Source organism: Condylura cristata, unplaced genomic scaffold (genome assembly GCF_000260355.1).
Source record: "Condylura cristata isolate star-nosed mole 26May11 unplaced genomic scaffold, ConCri1.0 scaffold00016, whole genome shotgun sequence".
In the NCBI taxonomy this organism is placed as follows: Eukaryota; Metazoa; Chordata; class Mammalia; order Eulipotyphla; family Talpidae; genus Condylura; species Condylura cristata.
The window spans coordinates 37,949,630-37,967,322 of NW_004567117.1; the positions used below are offsets into that span (position 1 = coordinate 37,949,630).

The 17,693-nt window shown below is 44.0% G+C and overlaps 1 protein-coding gene across 1 annotated transcript in view; it reads left to right on the forward strand.

The window, feature by feature from the left end:
- The first annotated feature begins 3,552 nt into the window (after positions 1 to 3,552).
- Positions 3,553 to 17,693, forward strand: part of MALT1 (MALT1 paracaspase) — a 38,419-nt gene continuing 24,278 nt past the window's right edge. Inside the window, exons 1-7 of the mRNA XM_012725947.1 lie at positions 3,553 to 3,712; positions 9,151 to 9,272; positions 11,018 to 11,177; positions 13,231 to 13,409; positions 13,918 to 14,014; positions 14,707 to 14,739; positions 17,555 to 17,581. Coding sequence (XP_012581401.1) covers positions 3,622 to 3,712; positions 9,151 to 9,272; positions 11,018 to 11,177; positions 13,231 to 13,409; positions 13,918 to 14,014; positions 14,707 to 14,739; positions 17,555 to 17,581 — 709 coding nt within the window. The 5' untranslated portion in view covers positions 3,553 to 3,621. The remainder of the gene's footprint in view (positions 3,713 to 9,150; positions 9,273 to 11,017; positions 11,178 to 13,230; positions 13,410 to 13,917; positions 14,015 to 14,706; positions 14,740 to 17,554; positions 17,582 to 17,693) is intronic.

The following is a 17,693-nucleotide window of genomic DNA, read 5'->3' on the forward strand; positions in this document are numbered from 1 at the left end:
AAGTAAATCTTTCGTAAATAAATAGCTGTTGAATTAATGAATAAAGATTCCAAGATGAGGAGCAAAAGAACTTAAAGCCAGGCCTCAGTATATTTACTCCAGGGAGTATAGTGTTCTCTGTGATTGGATATTTTGGAAAGTAAAGATAACTGTAGATACACTTTAAAAAAAAAAAACACTTCTTTTGTTTCAGTAATAAAGTAATCTCGATTAAATCAGAAATTCCAAATTAAGACTAGTAGAAACCACTTCAAAGCACAGTCTTACAGAAAAGTAACTAAAAAAGGAAGAAAATAAAATCGAGCATATCTGCACATCATCTTAACTGAAAGCCAGTACCCAGGCAGAAAATCAATTAAAGGATGTTTACTTCTGTTTTCTCCTGTTTTTTATGCATGGGAAGAGAAAGCACTGTCTGCTTCAATTTGATCTTTGTTGGGGGGTGAATTGTTTTTCCTTTTCTTCATATCAGTATAAACATTAATTATGCACCAGTGTTTCAGGAGACTACTTCTTAATTTCCTGTATCAGATCCCGATAACCTTTCTGAGTCATAGTTCCCATGTGAGCACACTTCTTACTCTAAATTCCACTTTCTAATTATTTTAAAAATTGGCTATTCTGGGATTGTTGCCTTCCTGTTTCCTTCCTGGGCACTGAACAGGGAATGCTACAAACAAATCCTACAAAACTGGGACCAGCAAGCTCCTCGGCTTTCTGATATTGCAGCTGCAGGTGGTCACCACGACGACACAAAGAGAAAGGACAGTAACACTTTCAAAAATCCTGTCCTGATTTTTGACCAGCTAGCCTTAAACTTCAGAATGTGTTGCCCCTAATGTACAGTCCAGAACTTGGGAATGACTGACCCAACACAGGGTGGTTAACATTTAACAGGAACCGGGTTTAAATACACACTTTAACTGGGACACAGGAAAAAAAAATACCTAGTTAATGTATTGACAGGAGACATTATCACGTTACCAAAATAGAAGCTATTCAAAAAGCCATTTAAGGAAAAGGCTAACACAGCTTTAGAAATAAGCATAATTAAGAAATTAACCTTAATAATCTTTTAATATCCCCATTTTTTTGGTTTCATTTTACTATTTTTTTTATTTATTTATGTACCCAGGAACTGGGGTACAAGCCAGAGGTGGGGTTAGGGAGTCAGAGGATTCACCAGAGACAGAATGAGGAGCAGAACAGGCCAATCTACTGAAGTACACCGCTGAGGGGAGCAGCAGGTGGGTCAGGAGAGGTCTGCCGCATCATGTGGGTCACTCCCTGGCCAGGCAGCAAACTGGTGCTGCAGTGGCTGCAGATAGCTTCGTTGAGCTGAGACTTAAATCCTTGTACCACCAGGGAGGCCCCCTTTGCTATTTTTTAAATACAACACCTTCTTAGCTCACAAAACAGACAGTCACCTGAATTTGACTCATAGGTCCTCCTCTACAGAAGTTCTGCACATTTTACCAGACACCATTTTTCCCTGGAACTGAGAGCCTTTCTTTCATTAACATGTCTTCTCCACCCAACTAGATTCTAGTAAACGCCCTGAAAACAGAAGCCCTTCCCCTCCATGCACAATGTTTAAATCCCTCCCTACCTAAAATTCTTTCTTACCCAAACTAGCTGTTCACAGCCCAGTATTACTAGGTGACTTCCAATCATAGGAATCCCATAGGTACGAGGGGCAAATGCCAGAATAACACAGCTGTGGCAAGGTCAGGCTGGCAAGTGACTTGAAATATTCCTGATCTGTTCATTTGATCAGTTTTATTTAAAAGCTGCCATAGAATTTATATGTTGGTCACCCAAGATTTGTAATTCTGTGATAAAGTTGATTATCATGAGAATCAAAAATGCATCCATAACTAATTTAAAGAGTAATATTTATTATCTATTTCATAGGATTGTTAGAACTAAATTAGATAATGTAGGTAAAACATATTGCTTGGTAGGCCTCGCTGGTGGTGCAGGAGTTAAAGTCTCAGCGACATAAAGCTATCACCAGCCACTGTGGCCTGAGTCATGGGTTCGATCCCCAACCTGGGGGCTGACCCACATGGCACAGCAGACCTCCACTGTCTTGCCCGCTGCTCCCCTCAGCAGCATGTTTCAGTAGATCCACCTGTTCTGCTCCCCACTCTGTCTCTGGTGAGTCCTCTCACCCCCTGCACCTCTGGCCTACACCGCAGTTCTTGTGTGCATAAATAAATAAAATAAAGCCTTTTAAAAAATGTTTAATATGACAAATAATGAGAAGTATGTGATAGAAGCAGTAGGAGCTTTACAGAAACCTTTTCCCCACCTCACACATGCGATAAGCTCTGTTCTGAGACTCTCTAAAGTGCACGGGTTGGCCTGGGAGGACCTCACAGAAGAGCTGGAATTTATATTGAACTATAAGTCAAGTTGGCCTGAAAGAGGAATCTACAGAGGCATGTTAGGTACAGTTGCAGTTCGCACTTCTTGACCCATTATTTAGGGCCTTCTACAGTCAGATCTTAAAGTCCTTCTAACCTTGTTTATCACTACTAAACACAAAAACGTCGAAAAGGAAATTGCATATGTGTGTCAAATATTTAAAAAGACAGAATGTAAAGGCCCTTCAGAGCAGGGGTCAGCAATTTTTTGCCGTAAAGGCTCAGAGAGTAAATACTTTCATCCTTGCAGACCAACTACTCAACTCTGCTGTCGTAATGGAAGAGCGGCCACGCACATCTGTAGGTGTGTGAATGAACGAACACCATGTTCCAATAAAACTTTATTAAAAATTTGGTGATTGAACAGATTGGGCCCACACACCCTAGATTGCCTGTCCCCTTTCTTAAGGTATTTCTAGATGCTTAAAAGTATTTTGAATATCAGTAGCACTGATTGTCTTATTGAATATACTTTTTATCAATGTATGCACATAGTGAAAAATTCAGCAGCATAAAAGAGTTAATGGTAGAGAGGGAAATAACTGGTTCCCTCTCTAAGCACCCAGTTGACGATCTTCAAAATTATTTTGTATGTATAAGAACACACATGTAGTGTATGTAAAAAGTATCATACAGAGCATAAACTTTTATAGCTTCCTGTTTCTCACATGAATTGACAGAGGCAAACTACTTTGTCTACAGTGAACACTAGTTTGTATGTTCATTTTTCTTCACTGTTCAATGAGTCTCAAAGATGCACACCTCTAAAGTACAAGTATCTTACACTCTAAAGTACATGAAAGAGTAAAGAAATTCCTTCTTCCTAAATTAAAGGTAACATTTTTGTTTAATTGAGGCCAGATTTCCTTCACATGCCACTTCAACCGTAAAGATTCTTCAGAGCAGTTTCCTGATTCAGTAATCAGGAGAGCTGAGTTGAAGATGAGAATAAAGAGGCATCATCCATATGGCAAAAATAAATAGCATTCATAATGTAAATAATTTTTCAGCATTTAATAGTTTGGTTTATTCCTTCTTGCACCTGTGATGGTACCAAATGTGGCATATAGCATATGGGAGAAAATTGTTGACTTGAGTTAAATGTGTCGTTTTCAGTTGCCTGGACCTGGAGCAGTGTTCTCTTAAGGTCTTGGAGCCTGAAGGGAGCCCAAGCTTATGTTTGCTGAAGCTAATGGGTGAAAAAGGGTGTACAGTCACGGAACTCAGTGACTTCCTGGTCGCCATGGAGTACACTGAAGCTCTTCAGCTTCTCAGCCGCCCAGGTACGTTTTTCCCTTAGGTGTGTTCTCTAGAAGTTCGTGAAGACAAACTTAGAAGAAAATATCTCCTTTGATCAGCCCACTTGTGTTACATATTTTTGAAAAGTGTAAATATATGGATCCTCCCTCTCTCCCCCACCCACAATCCCCAGGTGAGACTAAAAACCTTATAAAAAGCAAATATCAGAATCAACTGTAGACGATTTTGGGGGGACAGTTGGACAATTTGACTATACCCTGCATGTTGGCTATCTCCCCCTGCCCCCCTGCCTCCACTGTTTCCTTTCTCCTTCCATTAGGCCCAGTTTTGTGTGGTGATCCATGTGGTTTCTACAAAGCTGACTCAACCCAGCTTCCCTCCTGACACTAAGCCAAACACATCAGCACATTCCATCTCTTTGGCCACAGTAACAGCTATAAGGACAGACATGGCCAAAACTGGCTAACTAGCATGCACCTCCTATGAATTTTGCTGGACCAAAGATGAATCTATAGGGCACTTTGAAAAACCAGAAATCCCAGAGTTCAGGCCATGATCAGCAACAAATTATGAGATGTGAGGCTTCGATGTGTCCACATGCAACTCACGTAGCTTTAGTCCCTGCATCAGCTGCGGCTCTGCAAGGCTCTACAGACTTGACATCCAGAGTAATGAAGTGTAATTACTGAAGGGGATGATGAGACCCTGACATCATACCCACTTCTCAGAGTCATTTCTTCAGTTCACAGGGACCCTGGGTTTCTGTAAAATGTCCTGCACTAGCAGATTCCAATTGCCACAGCCTTTGGATTCTGTTCAAGGCACTGGGAGATAAAAACTAATCAACATTGCCTTCAGAAATCTCCTAATTGATGACAGACAATAGCTGTCTCTAACTCACTGCATTAACTGTTCCTACCCCTTACTTCTTCTAATGAAGAGCCACTGGGCAACCATCACAATGTGGTGATCGGCAGAGCAGGCCTTGACCGGAGGCCTACTGATCAACGACATTAGGTCTTGGAAAGCAGGAAGATGCAGATTTCCTGACTCAGAAGGGTTGTTTTAGTCAGTCAGTACTTCCAAAGGATCATGTTAGGGAAAGATAAACATCTCTCATACTTACTTTATCCTTTTTCTCTACATACATACATACATACATATAAACGTGTGGCTGTATTTTGGCCAGACTACCTCAGCAGATGTCATAGAAACTTTATCCCAAAGGCTCCAGCATGCATCTCCTTTGAAGACACTGTTCTTGTATAGAACTTCGTCACTATCACATGAGCATTCCCTCATACCTCTCATGGGTCTGACATGTCATATATTTTCTAGAGGAGCCCGAGAATTGAGGGGTCCTCCTCTGCTCTCTCTGCAGGAGGGCTTTTCCACCGCACGTGCTCTGCCAGCTTGCCCCATCTGGTCTTGCCAGCACTGCACATTAGAGAAATAGCTTATAGCTTTCATGTGTGGGTGGTGCCATCCCCACTCTCTGGCACTGATGGCTTCTGTTTTATTCCTTGGGTCATCTCAGATTGGGGGGTGCGGGGGTTTGGGCATGTAGATTTAATAAATTGCTACAGTTGTTTCAAACATTTGTATCTGTAACGGATTTTGGGATCTCAGTGATTTCGTGGAAGGATCAAACACCCTGATCTCAAAACAACCAATATTGGCATCTGTGTCCTTGGAAAATATAGATGAGTTTAGATGCTCAGCTCAAAATGTTTTTGTTTTCTTTTGTTTTATGTGAAAAAACACTCTAAATGGAGATTGGAGATTTACTGACCCATCAATTGAGTTATATAGATTCCGAAATGTTTGTCAGGGAATGTCCTGACCTGCATGACTAGCCAGAGTTGGACACGAGGTATCCTGAGCAAGAAGTAGAAGGTTTTGCATGTGGGTTTCATTAGGTGAATCCTAAGGTTCTTCCCAAGCCTGCCTTTGTGAGGTTGGTGGGGGGCTCCTTCATGGGAGAGAGGCATGACAGAGACAGGCCATCCTCTCCCGTTCGCCTCACCCCTTTCTTAGTTGCTACCACTTTGCTTTTTTTCTTTAATCCCTGTAGCATATTCATTGTTATGTTTCTGATATCAAGTTTATTTTTTATTACTTTGCTGTCTCTCAAGTAAGAGCAAGGATTGGCCCATAGTATTTTTTCGTTTCTAAGACACCTGGACTTCACATTTTACCTGCACAGTTCAGTGGAGCACGGAACAGCTCTACTGTGAGCATTCAGATTTTACCAGCAAGCATTTTTATGGAAGAAACGAAATTTCCAGAAATTTTCATTTGGCAAAGTCACAGTTGGTTAGTGACAAAGTGAGAATTAGAACCCAGTCTGCTGACCCTGCGCTGAACTCAGTATCATTTCCATAACACTTGGAAATTTCTGGGTTGTCTGTGGAACTGAGTTATGGAGTATACCTCAGGTGTCTCTTTGATCGACAGACTTTAGTATTTTTCTTCTTGCCAAATTAAAAATTACTCAACTACTGTATTTTACGTACAGGGGCTTTTCATATTACTTAAACAATAGAAGTCAAAAGTGAAGAGATAAAGATGGTATGGATGGGAGTAAGGAGAAGTCAGCAGTAGAGAGACAGGAAGGGAGAGATAAATGGGGTCTGAGAGGTGTGTCTCCCTGCTAGGGGGTTCAGGGTCATTACAACGTAAAAGAACTTGGGATGTGACTAAGCTTAGCCAGGGTCGACGTTAATGAAAAAGACCTGTAAGAGGAAAACACGTCATCTGCTGGTTGTAGAATGTTCTGAGGAGGATACACATGAACTGGACATGTTTTGGTTGTGTAACGGGGGTGGATTGCTGGGGAAAGTGGAATAGTTCTTACTCTAGCACACTTGGAAGACTGTTTCAGTGGTGACTTAGAACTTTTCAGGATAACCTTGAGGGTTACTTTTAGATGGTAACTGTTGGAGGGAAATTTGGGGTACAGGGCTTGTGAAAATGACTGCACTGTAGTGTGTGCAGTAGACCTGTCCCTGGAGTAGTCGCTTGTTTCCTAACGTCAGTGTCTGAGTGCATGACGAGAGAGGACAACTTGAAGGGAGCCACGGGCGAATCCTCTGTCGAGTCACCACTCACCCTGCTGTCCCAGCAGGGCGTTTAGTGTGATGGTTTAACGCCACGTATCTGACGATCTACACCTGTGTGTGTTGAAAGCACAATCCTCATGTTCCATCATAGACTCAGATCCTCCTCGGCTTACAGGAAATCAAGTAACTTTTTTGACTTCTTTGCAGATGTTATCTGAAAATAGACTTGTTTGCCAGGAAGCTGTGCATTTACCCTTTAAAATAGAACTTCTCATTTAAGGGCCTTGGCACACCCCACACTGTGCCATGTTGTCTCCTTACCTTTGTTCAGCACCTTCTGACTAGTGGGCTCTGCGTGAGGGTGATGAAAGGACAGCCATGGTTATGGCACACAGGCCCTGTGGGAGGAAGGAAATGTGTGGTTGAAACTCGGGAGGCTTTGCAATTTCTTTTCTCTCCTCCTCACCAAGGGCAGTTTCCAAATCACATTTTGCCTTACACTTCTCGTCTGTGAAGCAATATTAATAAATACGGGTGTGTCCGCCCCTTGAGGACTATAGGGAGAGCCTCGCTGCGCCGAAGACGGGGTTGGCAGGGCAGCCACGTCGCGACCCCTGGAAAACGGCAACTGTTGAGTCGGTGGATGCGTTCACTGACTGGATGTGACGACGTCACGGCGTGTACCCACGTCCGGTCATCACAGCGTGCGGCCTTAAGACAGACAGTCGTATCCGCAAGTTGTGTTGGTCAGGCACACCTCCGTCGAGGTCCGGGGGAACAAAACGAGTCACTGGGCTAACAAGAGCATGTGGGTGTTAGAAGCCTGAGGAAACCTGGGTTTGCAGAAACCCACTCCTGCCATTTCATAATGAGGAGAGAGTCTGAAAGTTAAGTAACTTGCCAAGCTAGTTTGGGTGACCCTCTGCCTGTGGGGACTTGATTGCTTCTTTGTGATCTAATTCTATGAACTAACTGGTGCTACCTGAGCCTTTCTCTGTGCCTGGCACCTGCCAGGAAGCTGTGCATTTATTTACCCTTTGCCAAGGAACTTCTCAGTTAAGGGCCTTGGCACACCCCGCCCTGCGCCATGCTCTGTCCTTACCTTTGTTGAGCAGCCGGTACGCTGCTGCCAGTGGCTTCCTTATGGCTGTCGTGCGCATCCGCCCCCCCAAGTATGAGTGGAACCCACGGCGCCCCCCACGCAAGCATGAGTCTAGGTGCCAAAGGATCTGGTGACTGTGACCAAAAAGTCCTTACTGCTAGGAACCTGTCGATCAGTAGGTGAGACAGACCAGAGGAAGGACTTCGAGATGGTTACTGGAGGCCAAAAGCTGGGTGCATGTAATACAGAACCAGGGGTGGGGGGAGCAGCTCACTGAGAGACCCAGACCCTGAGGAGGAAGCGGCCCAGAAATGAGGCAGGATTGGCGGAAAACCCGGCGGAGGACTGGTGAGTGGCAAGGCAGCGGGAGCGCGGCTTCCCGTGGAGGGAGGCCCGGCCAGCCGGCCTGGCCAGCGAGGACGTGGGGCGGGGTCACAGCGGCCAGTGCTCTGCGGGCCCCAGCGCCCAGTGCGGAGTTGGGTTCTTTCAGAATACCAGGGGAGGTCAGGGGAGGGCTCTCATCAGAGCCGTGATGTGGGTGCAAGTGTGTTTCCAGCACTGACTTCTGGCTGGGAAAAGGAGGCAAGTTCACAGCCGGAGGTAGCTCCGGTTCAGGCTGGCTCGGACTCAGGTCACGGCACTGAAGACGGTGAGACGGAAGAAGCTGCAGGGCAGCAGAGAAATCACCTGCGGGCAGGGGGCTGTGCAGGGGCCCGAGGGGTGACGGCTGCCTTGTAAGCGATTCCCAGGGGTCGGCCTGAAACTGGGTTATCTGATCTGAGCTGAAGACCCATCAGGCAGAGAAGGGGTGTCAGCAGGGGGTGGACACGTGGGGTCTGAGGTGCCCAAGACAGCCACGCCGAAATCCCAGTGCCTTTGGGAAAGGCCCCTCAACACAGCGGGGTCACCCACCACTCGGTGGCCCGTGGGTGCCGAAGACCGTGTGTCCCCGGAGCTCCCCCCATTGTGGCTGCTGCCTGGGAGGCTTCAGGGGTGTTAGAACGTGGAAAAAACATTTCTAAGAACTGGAGAAATATGGCAAACAAGGTTCTCCCCCAGTTGCGGGGAAGTCCAGTAGATCAAAGTCTTCTGTAGGTGAGTTTCTTTCCTCCTGGTTTTATGATGCCTGGAACTCGCCAGCTCGTAATCTGACGGGGAAGGAGATGTAAGGGGAGATTTATGACAAGGATGAATAGACAGGTTATTTCCAAAATACTCCTTATTCTGGTTTCAGAAATGTAAACAAGAAAAAATAAACCTTTCTGTGATTTTATTTATCTCACCTTTTTATTTTAAGGAATAAAGATCACTGTAAACCCAGAGTCAAAGGCAGTCTTGGCTGGATGGCTCGTGAAGTTATGTTGCCGGGCAACTGGACACCCTTTTGTACAATACCAGTGGTTCAAAATGAATAAAGAGGTAATTTTTTCAACATCTTTCTATTCCTAAGTCATAAGAAGAGAGAATGATAGAAAACTAATAGCATTATCATCCTCAGTGTTTTTAGGAATTTGGTTAAGGAATCTGATAAGCAAGGGGGGTGGGCAAGGCCTGGGAGATTTACTCTTGGTCTCCTGCCTAAGAGTAAAGTGTTTTTCATGGCAGCCTCATTTTCCAGAAGTATCTGCTTTTCATAGATAAGGGAGGCACTGAGGGGGCGTCTTTCTGCTTCTCTTGACTCCCCGCTGGCTTCAGCTTGAATTACTCTAGCAATACCAGGGTTCTGAGTGGAGCCCACAGACCCCTAAGCCCAAGGAGCCTTTGTGAAGAAGACACTTTTCCATTCTCATCAGGGACGAGAACAGTCATGAGCAGGGACAGGCAAGGGTAGGTTTGTGACTTGGTGGCAGGAAGACGAGTGTCTCTCTGAACTCTGTCTGAGAGAAGCGTACTGAGGAGCAAGGAAGGGCGCCCGCGGCCAAGGGAGAGCAAGCGTGGAGGCCACCACAGGGCTGTCAGCAGTGCTGGCCCGGTTCTCAGAGAGCCAGCAAAATGCTCTTGCTCCGGGGCAGGGGAAGAGGTGTGCCGAGGAAAGCAGTGAGCTTGGTGCAGTGCTCGGCCAGAGCGCCTGAATAAGGCAGGGCTAGAGTGAACCCTGGGCACGGGCCGGGTCCAGTGCCCTGACAGAGCAACAGCAGCGGCCAAGGAGGTGACCCAAGCCTGCGACACAGCTGGGAACCCTCACGGACCGGCCGTTCCCCCCCCCCCCCCATCACTGATGTGCTTTCCGAAGCCCAGACTTGGAAAGAAGTCTGTCTGTTAAGGGGTCTAGCCTCAGAATTTTGCAGATGAGAAAATGGAGGCTTGAGGTGATCTAGCTTGCTCATGGGCTTGTAGCTGGTGTGGTCAGAAGTGAAGTAATCACCAGACCTGACTAAGCGTGCCGCTCCCCATGGCGTGTCATGCCTTCGGTAACTCGTGAGGACTGCCGAGATGGAGTCGGGCTGGGAGTGACTCAACGCTCTTAAGTTGTTAGTGAATTTTTGGAAGGTATGTGTGAGAAAGCTCAAGTCTCTGTTTAATGGGCTTCAAAAAGACTGTCTATTTCTAAGAGCTAGGTCCTAAGTTACTCAAAATGCATGTTTTTAAAATTTTATAATAGTTTATTTTTACATAATTTTGTGCATTTTTCCATCTCAGTTGCAATCCCCTGGGTTTCCCATCACCAAATCACCCATGTGCCATCACCATAGTCCAGTGCATTTCCCTTCCCCCACTGTTTTTGATCCCATTCTCCACTCCACCCCCACAAAATGTCTCTGGTATATAGCTGTTCATCATTATTTTCTCGCCTGGTCCGTTATACTCCTGCTATGAGTGAAACCATCTGGTATTTTTCCTTTTCTCTCTGGCTTATCTCACTAAGCATGATCTTTTCCAGCTCCATCCATGTTGCTGCAAAAGACATGTGTTTCTTTTCTTTTTTCTTTTTTTTTTTTTGGTTGCTGAGTAATATTCCATTGTGTATATGTACCACACCTTTTTAATCCAGTCATCCACTTTTAGGCATCAAAGTGCATGTTTTTAAGTTACAGATACTTTAGAACTTGGAAATACACACACACACACACTTTTTTAAAAGCTCCAAAGAAATCACAGCGCCTATGTTCTTAATAGGTGTGCTTTGATGAGTCATTCACTTAGAGCCTCTGATTCTTTCACAGATTCCAAACGGAAATGCCTCAGAACTTGTTTTCAACACAGTGCATGTGAAAGATGCGGGCTTTTACGTCTGTCGCGTTAATAATAATTTCACCTTTGAATTCAGCCAGTGGTCACAGCTGGATGTTTGTGATGTCGCAGAAGTAACAGGAAATTTCCAGGGTAAGTGATCCGTTAAGCTGAATGTTGGGATGGAAATTATTTTAAATACTTATTGTCAAATAATTTCAAAGTTTCAAAAGTAGCACCCAATGCCCACATTGTATTTCCCCCAAAACAGTGTCCTCAGCTTGAAGGCTTTACCCGGCCTGCAGTGCTTTGGTCCTCTCTTCCTGGGTGCATATGTGCATTTATTTACTTATTTAAATATTTATTTGTATTTATTTATGCATACAAGAACTGGGCTGTAGGGCAGGGGTGCAGGGGTGGGGCATGAGAGGATTCACCAGAGACAGAGCGGGGCGCAGAAGAGGCAGATGGACTGAAATGCACTGCTGAGGGGAGCAGCAGGCGAGGTCTGCTGTGCCACGTGGGTCAGCTGTGACTGGGGATGGACCTCAGGCCTTTGCCGCCATAACCATAGCACTGAGACTTACCCCTCCGACCACCGGCCACCGCTGGGAAGGTCTGTGAATATGTGCATTAATATATGTGAATATGTCTCAGGGTGACACAGAACCCTGCTCAGCCTGCCCCTGCTGCTTACCTTCCCAGACTTGCCTTTTCTCCTGGATTTGAAGTTGTGGTGTCTGATTTGAGAGAGAGAGAAAAAAAAATCCAGCATAGTCTTCCTGACTTTCAGTCCTTTCCGTGCAGTGTATATTTTCCCAAACCATTGCATTACTTTTAAAACATGTATTGCGAAATAAAACTTCTAGGTTGATGGCAGCACCCTTCTCTCTTGTTGGCTTTTCCTATACTTCAGTAATCTCCAAAAGCAGCTGCGATTAATTGAAAGAGTGATTTATATATTTCTAGTGTATTTCTGTTCACGCAAGGGTCATTGGTCAAGTGTGGAGGGTTTGGCTCTGACGATTACGATGGAGCCTTAGTTGGCATAACCTTGGCAGAAGCCGCTGTCCTCACAGACGTGGAGTGGTAATGAGTGTTTCAGAAATAACACTTCCTGCTACCTGTCTTGGGAAGAAACACTGTGGTAACACACCCACCCTAACTCAGTGCTAATCATAACACTCCTTTTTTTGTTTTTTGGTTTTTTTAAGATTTATTTATCCAGGACAGAGGTGTGGTAAGTAAGAGGATTCACCAGAGGCAGAGTGGGGAGCAGGACAGGCAGATCAACAAAGTACACTTCTGAGGGAGCAGCGGGCAGGTCAGGAGAGGTCTGCCACGCCATGTGGGTCACCTCCAGGGCGGGGATCGAACTTATGCTGCCGTGGCTTCGGAGAGCTTCATAATGCAGTGCTTTAACCCGTTATGCCACCAGGGAGGGCCCACAACACTCCTGTTTTAGCAAGTCAAGTTAAACAGCAGAACGTAGCGCTTTCTGTGTTGAATAGGACTGACATCCAACATGTTAGTAGGTCCTTTGCTTCCACCAAAAAGATCCTGTGGCCAAATACATTTGGAAACCACTTGAACTATTTTCCCCTCTTACATTCACAACTGCTTAACTCAACAAAAGCTCTGTGAAATCCTGCAATGAAGAAACCCTGATGAACCCACCATAATCTACAACATCCTACTATCCACGAATCATTTCTGAGTATTCTAGGAACACTACTGTTTCATGAAACACTTTGGGAGATGTTACTAAAGGTTGTTGAAAGAAAATGAAAGGTAAACTTGAGAACCCATCTATTTACCAATGAGGGGTGAGGGGCCTTCCTGGTGGTGCAAGAGGTTAAAGAGCATCACTGTGAGGTTATCACCAGCCACTGCAGAACAAGTTCGATCCCCGGCCAGGGAGCTGACCCACATGGTGCAGCAGACCTCTCCTCACTCACCCACTGCTCCCCTCAGCAGTGTATTTCTGTGGATCTGCCTGTTTCTGCTCCCCACTCTGTCTCTGGCGAAGCCTCTCACCCCCCACATCTCGGGCCTATATCCCAGTTATATCTCTGGACTGTACCCCAGTTCTTGTATGCATAAATAAGTAAGTCTTTAATAAAAATGAAAGGTGAAAACACTGGCTTTTATTCTTAACCTAGAGACTTTATTTAGGCTTGGTGATTTCTTTGTTTTTTAATTTAAGAAAGTCTGGATGGTATCTCCGAAAGCAAGCTGCAGATCTGTGTTGAACCGAGATCGCAGAAGCTGACGCCTGGCAGCACATTGAACCTGTTTTGTTTCGCTGTGGGAAGCCCCATTCCTCACTACCAGTGGTTCAAAAATGAAGCGCCATTAACACATGAGACCAAAAAAAACTACACGGTAGGGAGTCAGTTGGGGCGGGGGGGGGTAGTAATTCGTGAAATGGTTCCATTGAAAAGTACGGAGGCCATTGCTCTTCATCGTCTTTGGGTATTTTAATGTTTTCAGTATTTTTGTTGCAAGTCCCATTATTTAGTAGTAATTCTTTTTAAAAAATATATATAATAGTTTATTTTTACATGATTTTATGTCTTTTTCCATCTCAGTTGCAATCCCCGTATTCAGTAGTAATTCTCACATCGTAAAAGTGTTTGAAAGCAATGCCCTGCCACATCTAAGGATTTAGAACAAGATGTCCAGTAGAATCGCAGCAAACCCACCGCTCTTAGAAGTTTTCTCTCAGTTGCTTGCTGCTATTTAACCTAATGAATGGAAATAATCTTAGCATGTCCAAAGCCATCTGAAATGTTGTTCTATAGGGTTGGGTTCCCCCCCCCCCAAAAATAATCTCCTTCACCCAGTCAATTAAAGTTGAAGAGGAAACATGTCTGTTCTGACGTTGCTGTAGGTGCCTTACGTGGGTCTGGATCATCAGGGGACCTACTGGTGCCGTGTGTATAATGACCGAGACAGCCAGGACAGCAGGAAGGTAGAGGTCATCATAGGTAAGCCGCACCCCTGGCAGTGGGATAGGCTGAGGGAAACAAACGTTTAGCAACAGAAACTCGACTACCTTTTTTCTCTTACCCCATTTTATTTGATATATTGTGTTGTCACAAGTTATAACATTTATATAGACATCTGAGAACATGCATAGTAAATGTGTCAGCTAAGTTCACATGCAAAGCAGAAAGAATCAGAAAAGGGCTTGTTTTATTTTTGAATTTGATGGTTTATTTGGAGACATTTATGGGGGAAGTATATTTTGAAACTTTCACTGTAAAAATCTTGTTTCCATGGGGAAAGATTTTTTTTAATCTAAAATGAATTTTTTTTAAAATAATATGATAGTTTATTTTTGCATCATTTTGTGCCTTTTTCCATCTCAGTTGTAACCACCATGGGCTTCCCACCACCAATTCACCGATGTCAGTGGGGGAAAGATTTTTAATGAAACATATTTTAAAAGCAGACGTCAAGGAAAGAACGACAAGTAATCATCAGCCCGTCCATTATGAAGATTGTAATTTGGGTAGTCTATTTACACTGCATGATGTTGTTATTGTGTTAAGAGACAATACTGCATATATTGATTTGTCAGCATATTTCTATGGTATTTATTTCTTGTTTGCTTGATGGCTGCCATTCCTAAGATTATGAATTACAGTATATTCACATTTGTTTTCTCCGGAACAAGGAAGAACAGATGAGGCAGTGGAGTGTACTGAAGGTAGAGTAATCCTTTGGTTCGCACCTGGAGACCCTGCATGCTGGCTCCTCTTGGGACTGGTGGAATGTTCTTGTCTACGAGTGCAGTGATGGAAAAAATACTCGCTATAAGAAAGAACTTTGATCCTGGGTTATTATATCTTAGTCTTAGAGGGATTGTAAATTTCCATAGAGACTCTACTAAACTGACAAACTATTAAAATGACTTTCAATTGATTTTCATCGCATGTGAGGGTAAACTTCCTGTATATTTTATGAATAGCAAACACTGCTAATTTTCAGCTACAAATTACCCTTTTAATTTTTGTCTTCATAAATTTTGTAGAGAAGCCAAGTGGCTATTGTCCTGCATAGTCATTCAGAGCTTTATCACACTTTTAGCCTTCATCAGATTTCTCTCAACTGCAGGCGTCTTCTCTGCAAAGTTTCAGGACAAATTTCTTGTTTGATACATGTATTATAAAAGGGTAAATATTCTGCTTTGATACAAAATTGATAAGATCAGTTTTTTGAAAGTACAAAATGTAGGTAAATCTACCATATTACCTTTATTATAATACAGAACAAGAACTGAAAAGCTGTGTCAATGGAAGCTTCTAATTTGTTTCACTTAACTGAGATTTCTACATCAGTTGTAATGTATTAGCTTTAAATCTTCCCTTGGTGTGATCAGGTTTATGGATAGCAAAGTATTTTTTCAATTTCTGCCTCTTTATTATATAAACTTGGCTCTCCTTGGGCAAAGAAAATAATGTTAAATCTCGTGTTTCTTGGCCATCCTGTTCTTCACATCTGCATGATGTCACCTGGAAATGCTGTAGTGACACTGGCTTCATCCCAGGACAGAGCTGTAAACAGAAATCCTCTAGTATCAGGGATTCCAGTCCCAGGGCCTGTGAGGCCTGTGTGAGGGAAGCTGTATGAAGAAATGCGAACCAATCACCTCTTCCGTCTCTCTTTTTTTTTTTTTCTCACTGCATGATTTTCTTGACTTTCCTGAGGTAAAGGCCTTTAGGAAGAAACTGGCTCAGGGTGGTACATGTGACTTGTCACCTTTCTGTACTTCTTTCCCTGCAAGGTGTCCCCTCTAATTTTTTTCAAAATAAATAGCAAACACTATAGAAGCAATAATTTTTTGTTAAATAAGTTCAGAACACTTTGAGAAATTCAACAAGAATTACTCCAAAAATATCTAAATATCTGATGGAAAATATCAGTCCAACTCGGCACTCTGCAGAAGCCTCCAAAGTGGACACGCTTGTAGTTGGTGACACAGATCATGAACAGCTCCCTACATTCGTTTGTACCTGCGTGACGTTACCCACAGCACGTTATGCATTTTTAAAGATATTTGCCTGGGATAAGGGGTGGGGTGGGGACTGAGTGGTTTTTAAAGCTCTGAAACCATCCTGGAAGATAATAGTAATGGTGACTATGAATATATAAATTTTTAAAGTATCTCCTAGGAAGAGGGTAGAGTATGGGGACTCCCAGGAGAGAAGGCGGACCACGACAAAAAAGTAAACATATTCAGGCTGTGTGAAGCAGCCTCGCCGAAGATGGGCTAGAACAGTGCTGGAAATGAGTGAAGACTTTGGTGCTAAAGGCAAAGGAAGTGGCTGTGGCTGGTGCCACTCTTTAGCTGATTTTATATCACAGATAAGAACAAGTTCCTGGATACTATGAACAGTACGCTGTTTGTAATTTATTGCTGGTTAATTTCTGTCCTCAGAATTTATCAAGGGGAAAATAGATGTCTGTCATGCCAGGGATGTCTGCTAGATCTGTGCTGTGGCTGGGAAGCGCAGGTTAATACACTGTAGACACCATGCCTACGAAATCACAGTGCACAGTGTAGCCACGGGAGGATGTCAGGCAAATTCCTGTTGAAGACAGTCTGTAAAGTACCTCACCCTCAAGCTCTGAACTGTTAAGGTCATCAAATTGAGGGAAGCAATGAAGAGGAAGGAGCCAAGGAAACACAAGAAATGCAACAGGGAGCCCGACAGGGCCCTGGGCCACCAAAGCAGCCCTCGGGATCGTGACAGATCTTCTCGGCTAACAAACGGTGTTCAAAATAGGGGGCGTAGGCGTGGGTGCAAGTGGGGTTCTCCGCACAGTAATTCTGTAGATCTCAGACGATCCTGAAACTTACAGTTCATTTTTTAAAAAGTTCATTTGAGGGCCCTCCCTGGTGGCGCAGCGGTTAGAGCCCAGCACTGAGAAGCTGAAGCCACGTCAGCACGAGTTCGATCCCCCCCTGCCCCGGAGGTGACCCACACAGCACGGCAGACCTCTCCTGACCCGCCCGCTGCTCCCCTCAGCAGTGGACTTGTCAGTCGGCCTGTTCTGCTCCCCACTCTGTCTCTGGTGAATCCTCTCAGATGACTGCACCTGTGGCCTGTACCCCAGTTCTGTATGCATAAGTAAATCTTTTTTAAAAAAAAGTTCATTTGAAATTGTTTAATGAGCTTCAAGATGTTTATAGTGGAGGCCACAGAAAAATCTATCTTGACTATTTTTGTCTCACAATTGGCCAGGATATCTAAAAGTGAACAAATCATGAATGAGTCTGTTGAGCTTTTTACCGCTTGCTGAAAGTGAAAACAGCTCAGAAGTCCTAGGTGATGCTCACAGCAGGTTCTTTCCTGTTCAGCATTTGTGTGGCTTCTCTTTTCAGGCATTTGAAAAGTTCTGAGTTGATAACGCCTTGTCTTACGACTAATAGCTCAAAATCTAATTTAGCTAACTCTTACTATTTGTGCTAAATCAGAACGATACTGTTTAAACTTGATTTATTTTTCTCTTCATTTTAGATGAACTACATAACCTTGGACATCCTGGTAAGTAACTGAAATGTTAGCTGCAGATTTTTAAGTTAACTCATAAGGATACTTTGTCTTCTTTTGATGCAGTGACTTTTGTCTTTATTTAAATAATGTATTTTAGTGTTGA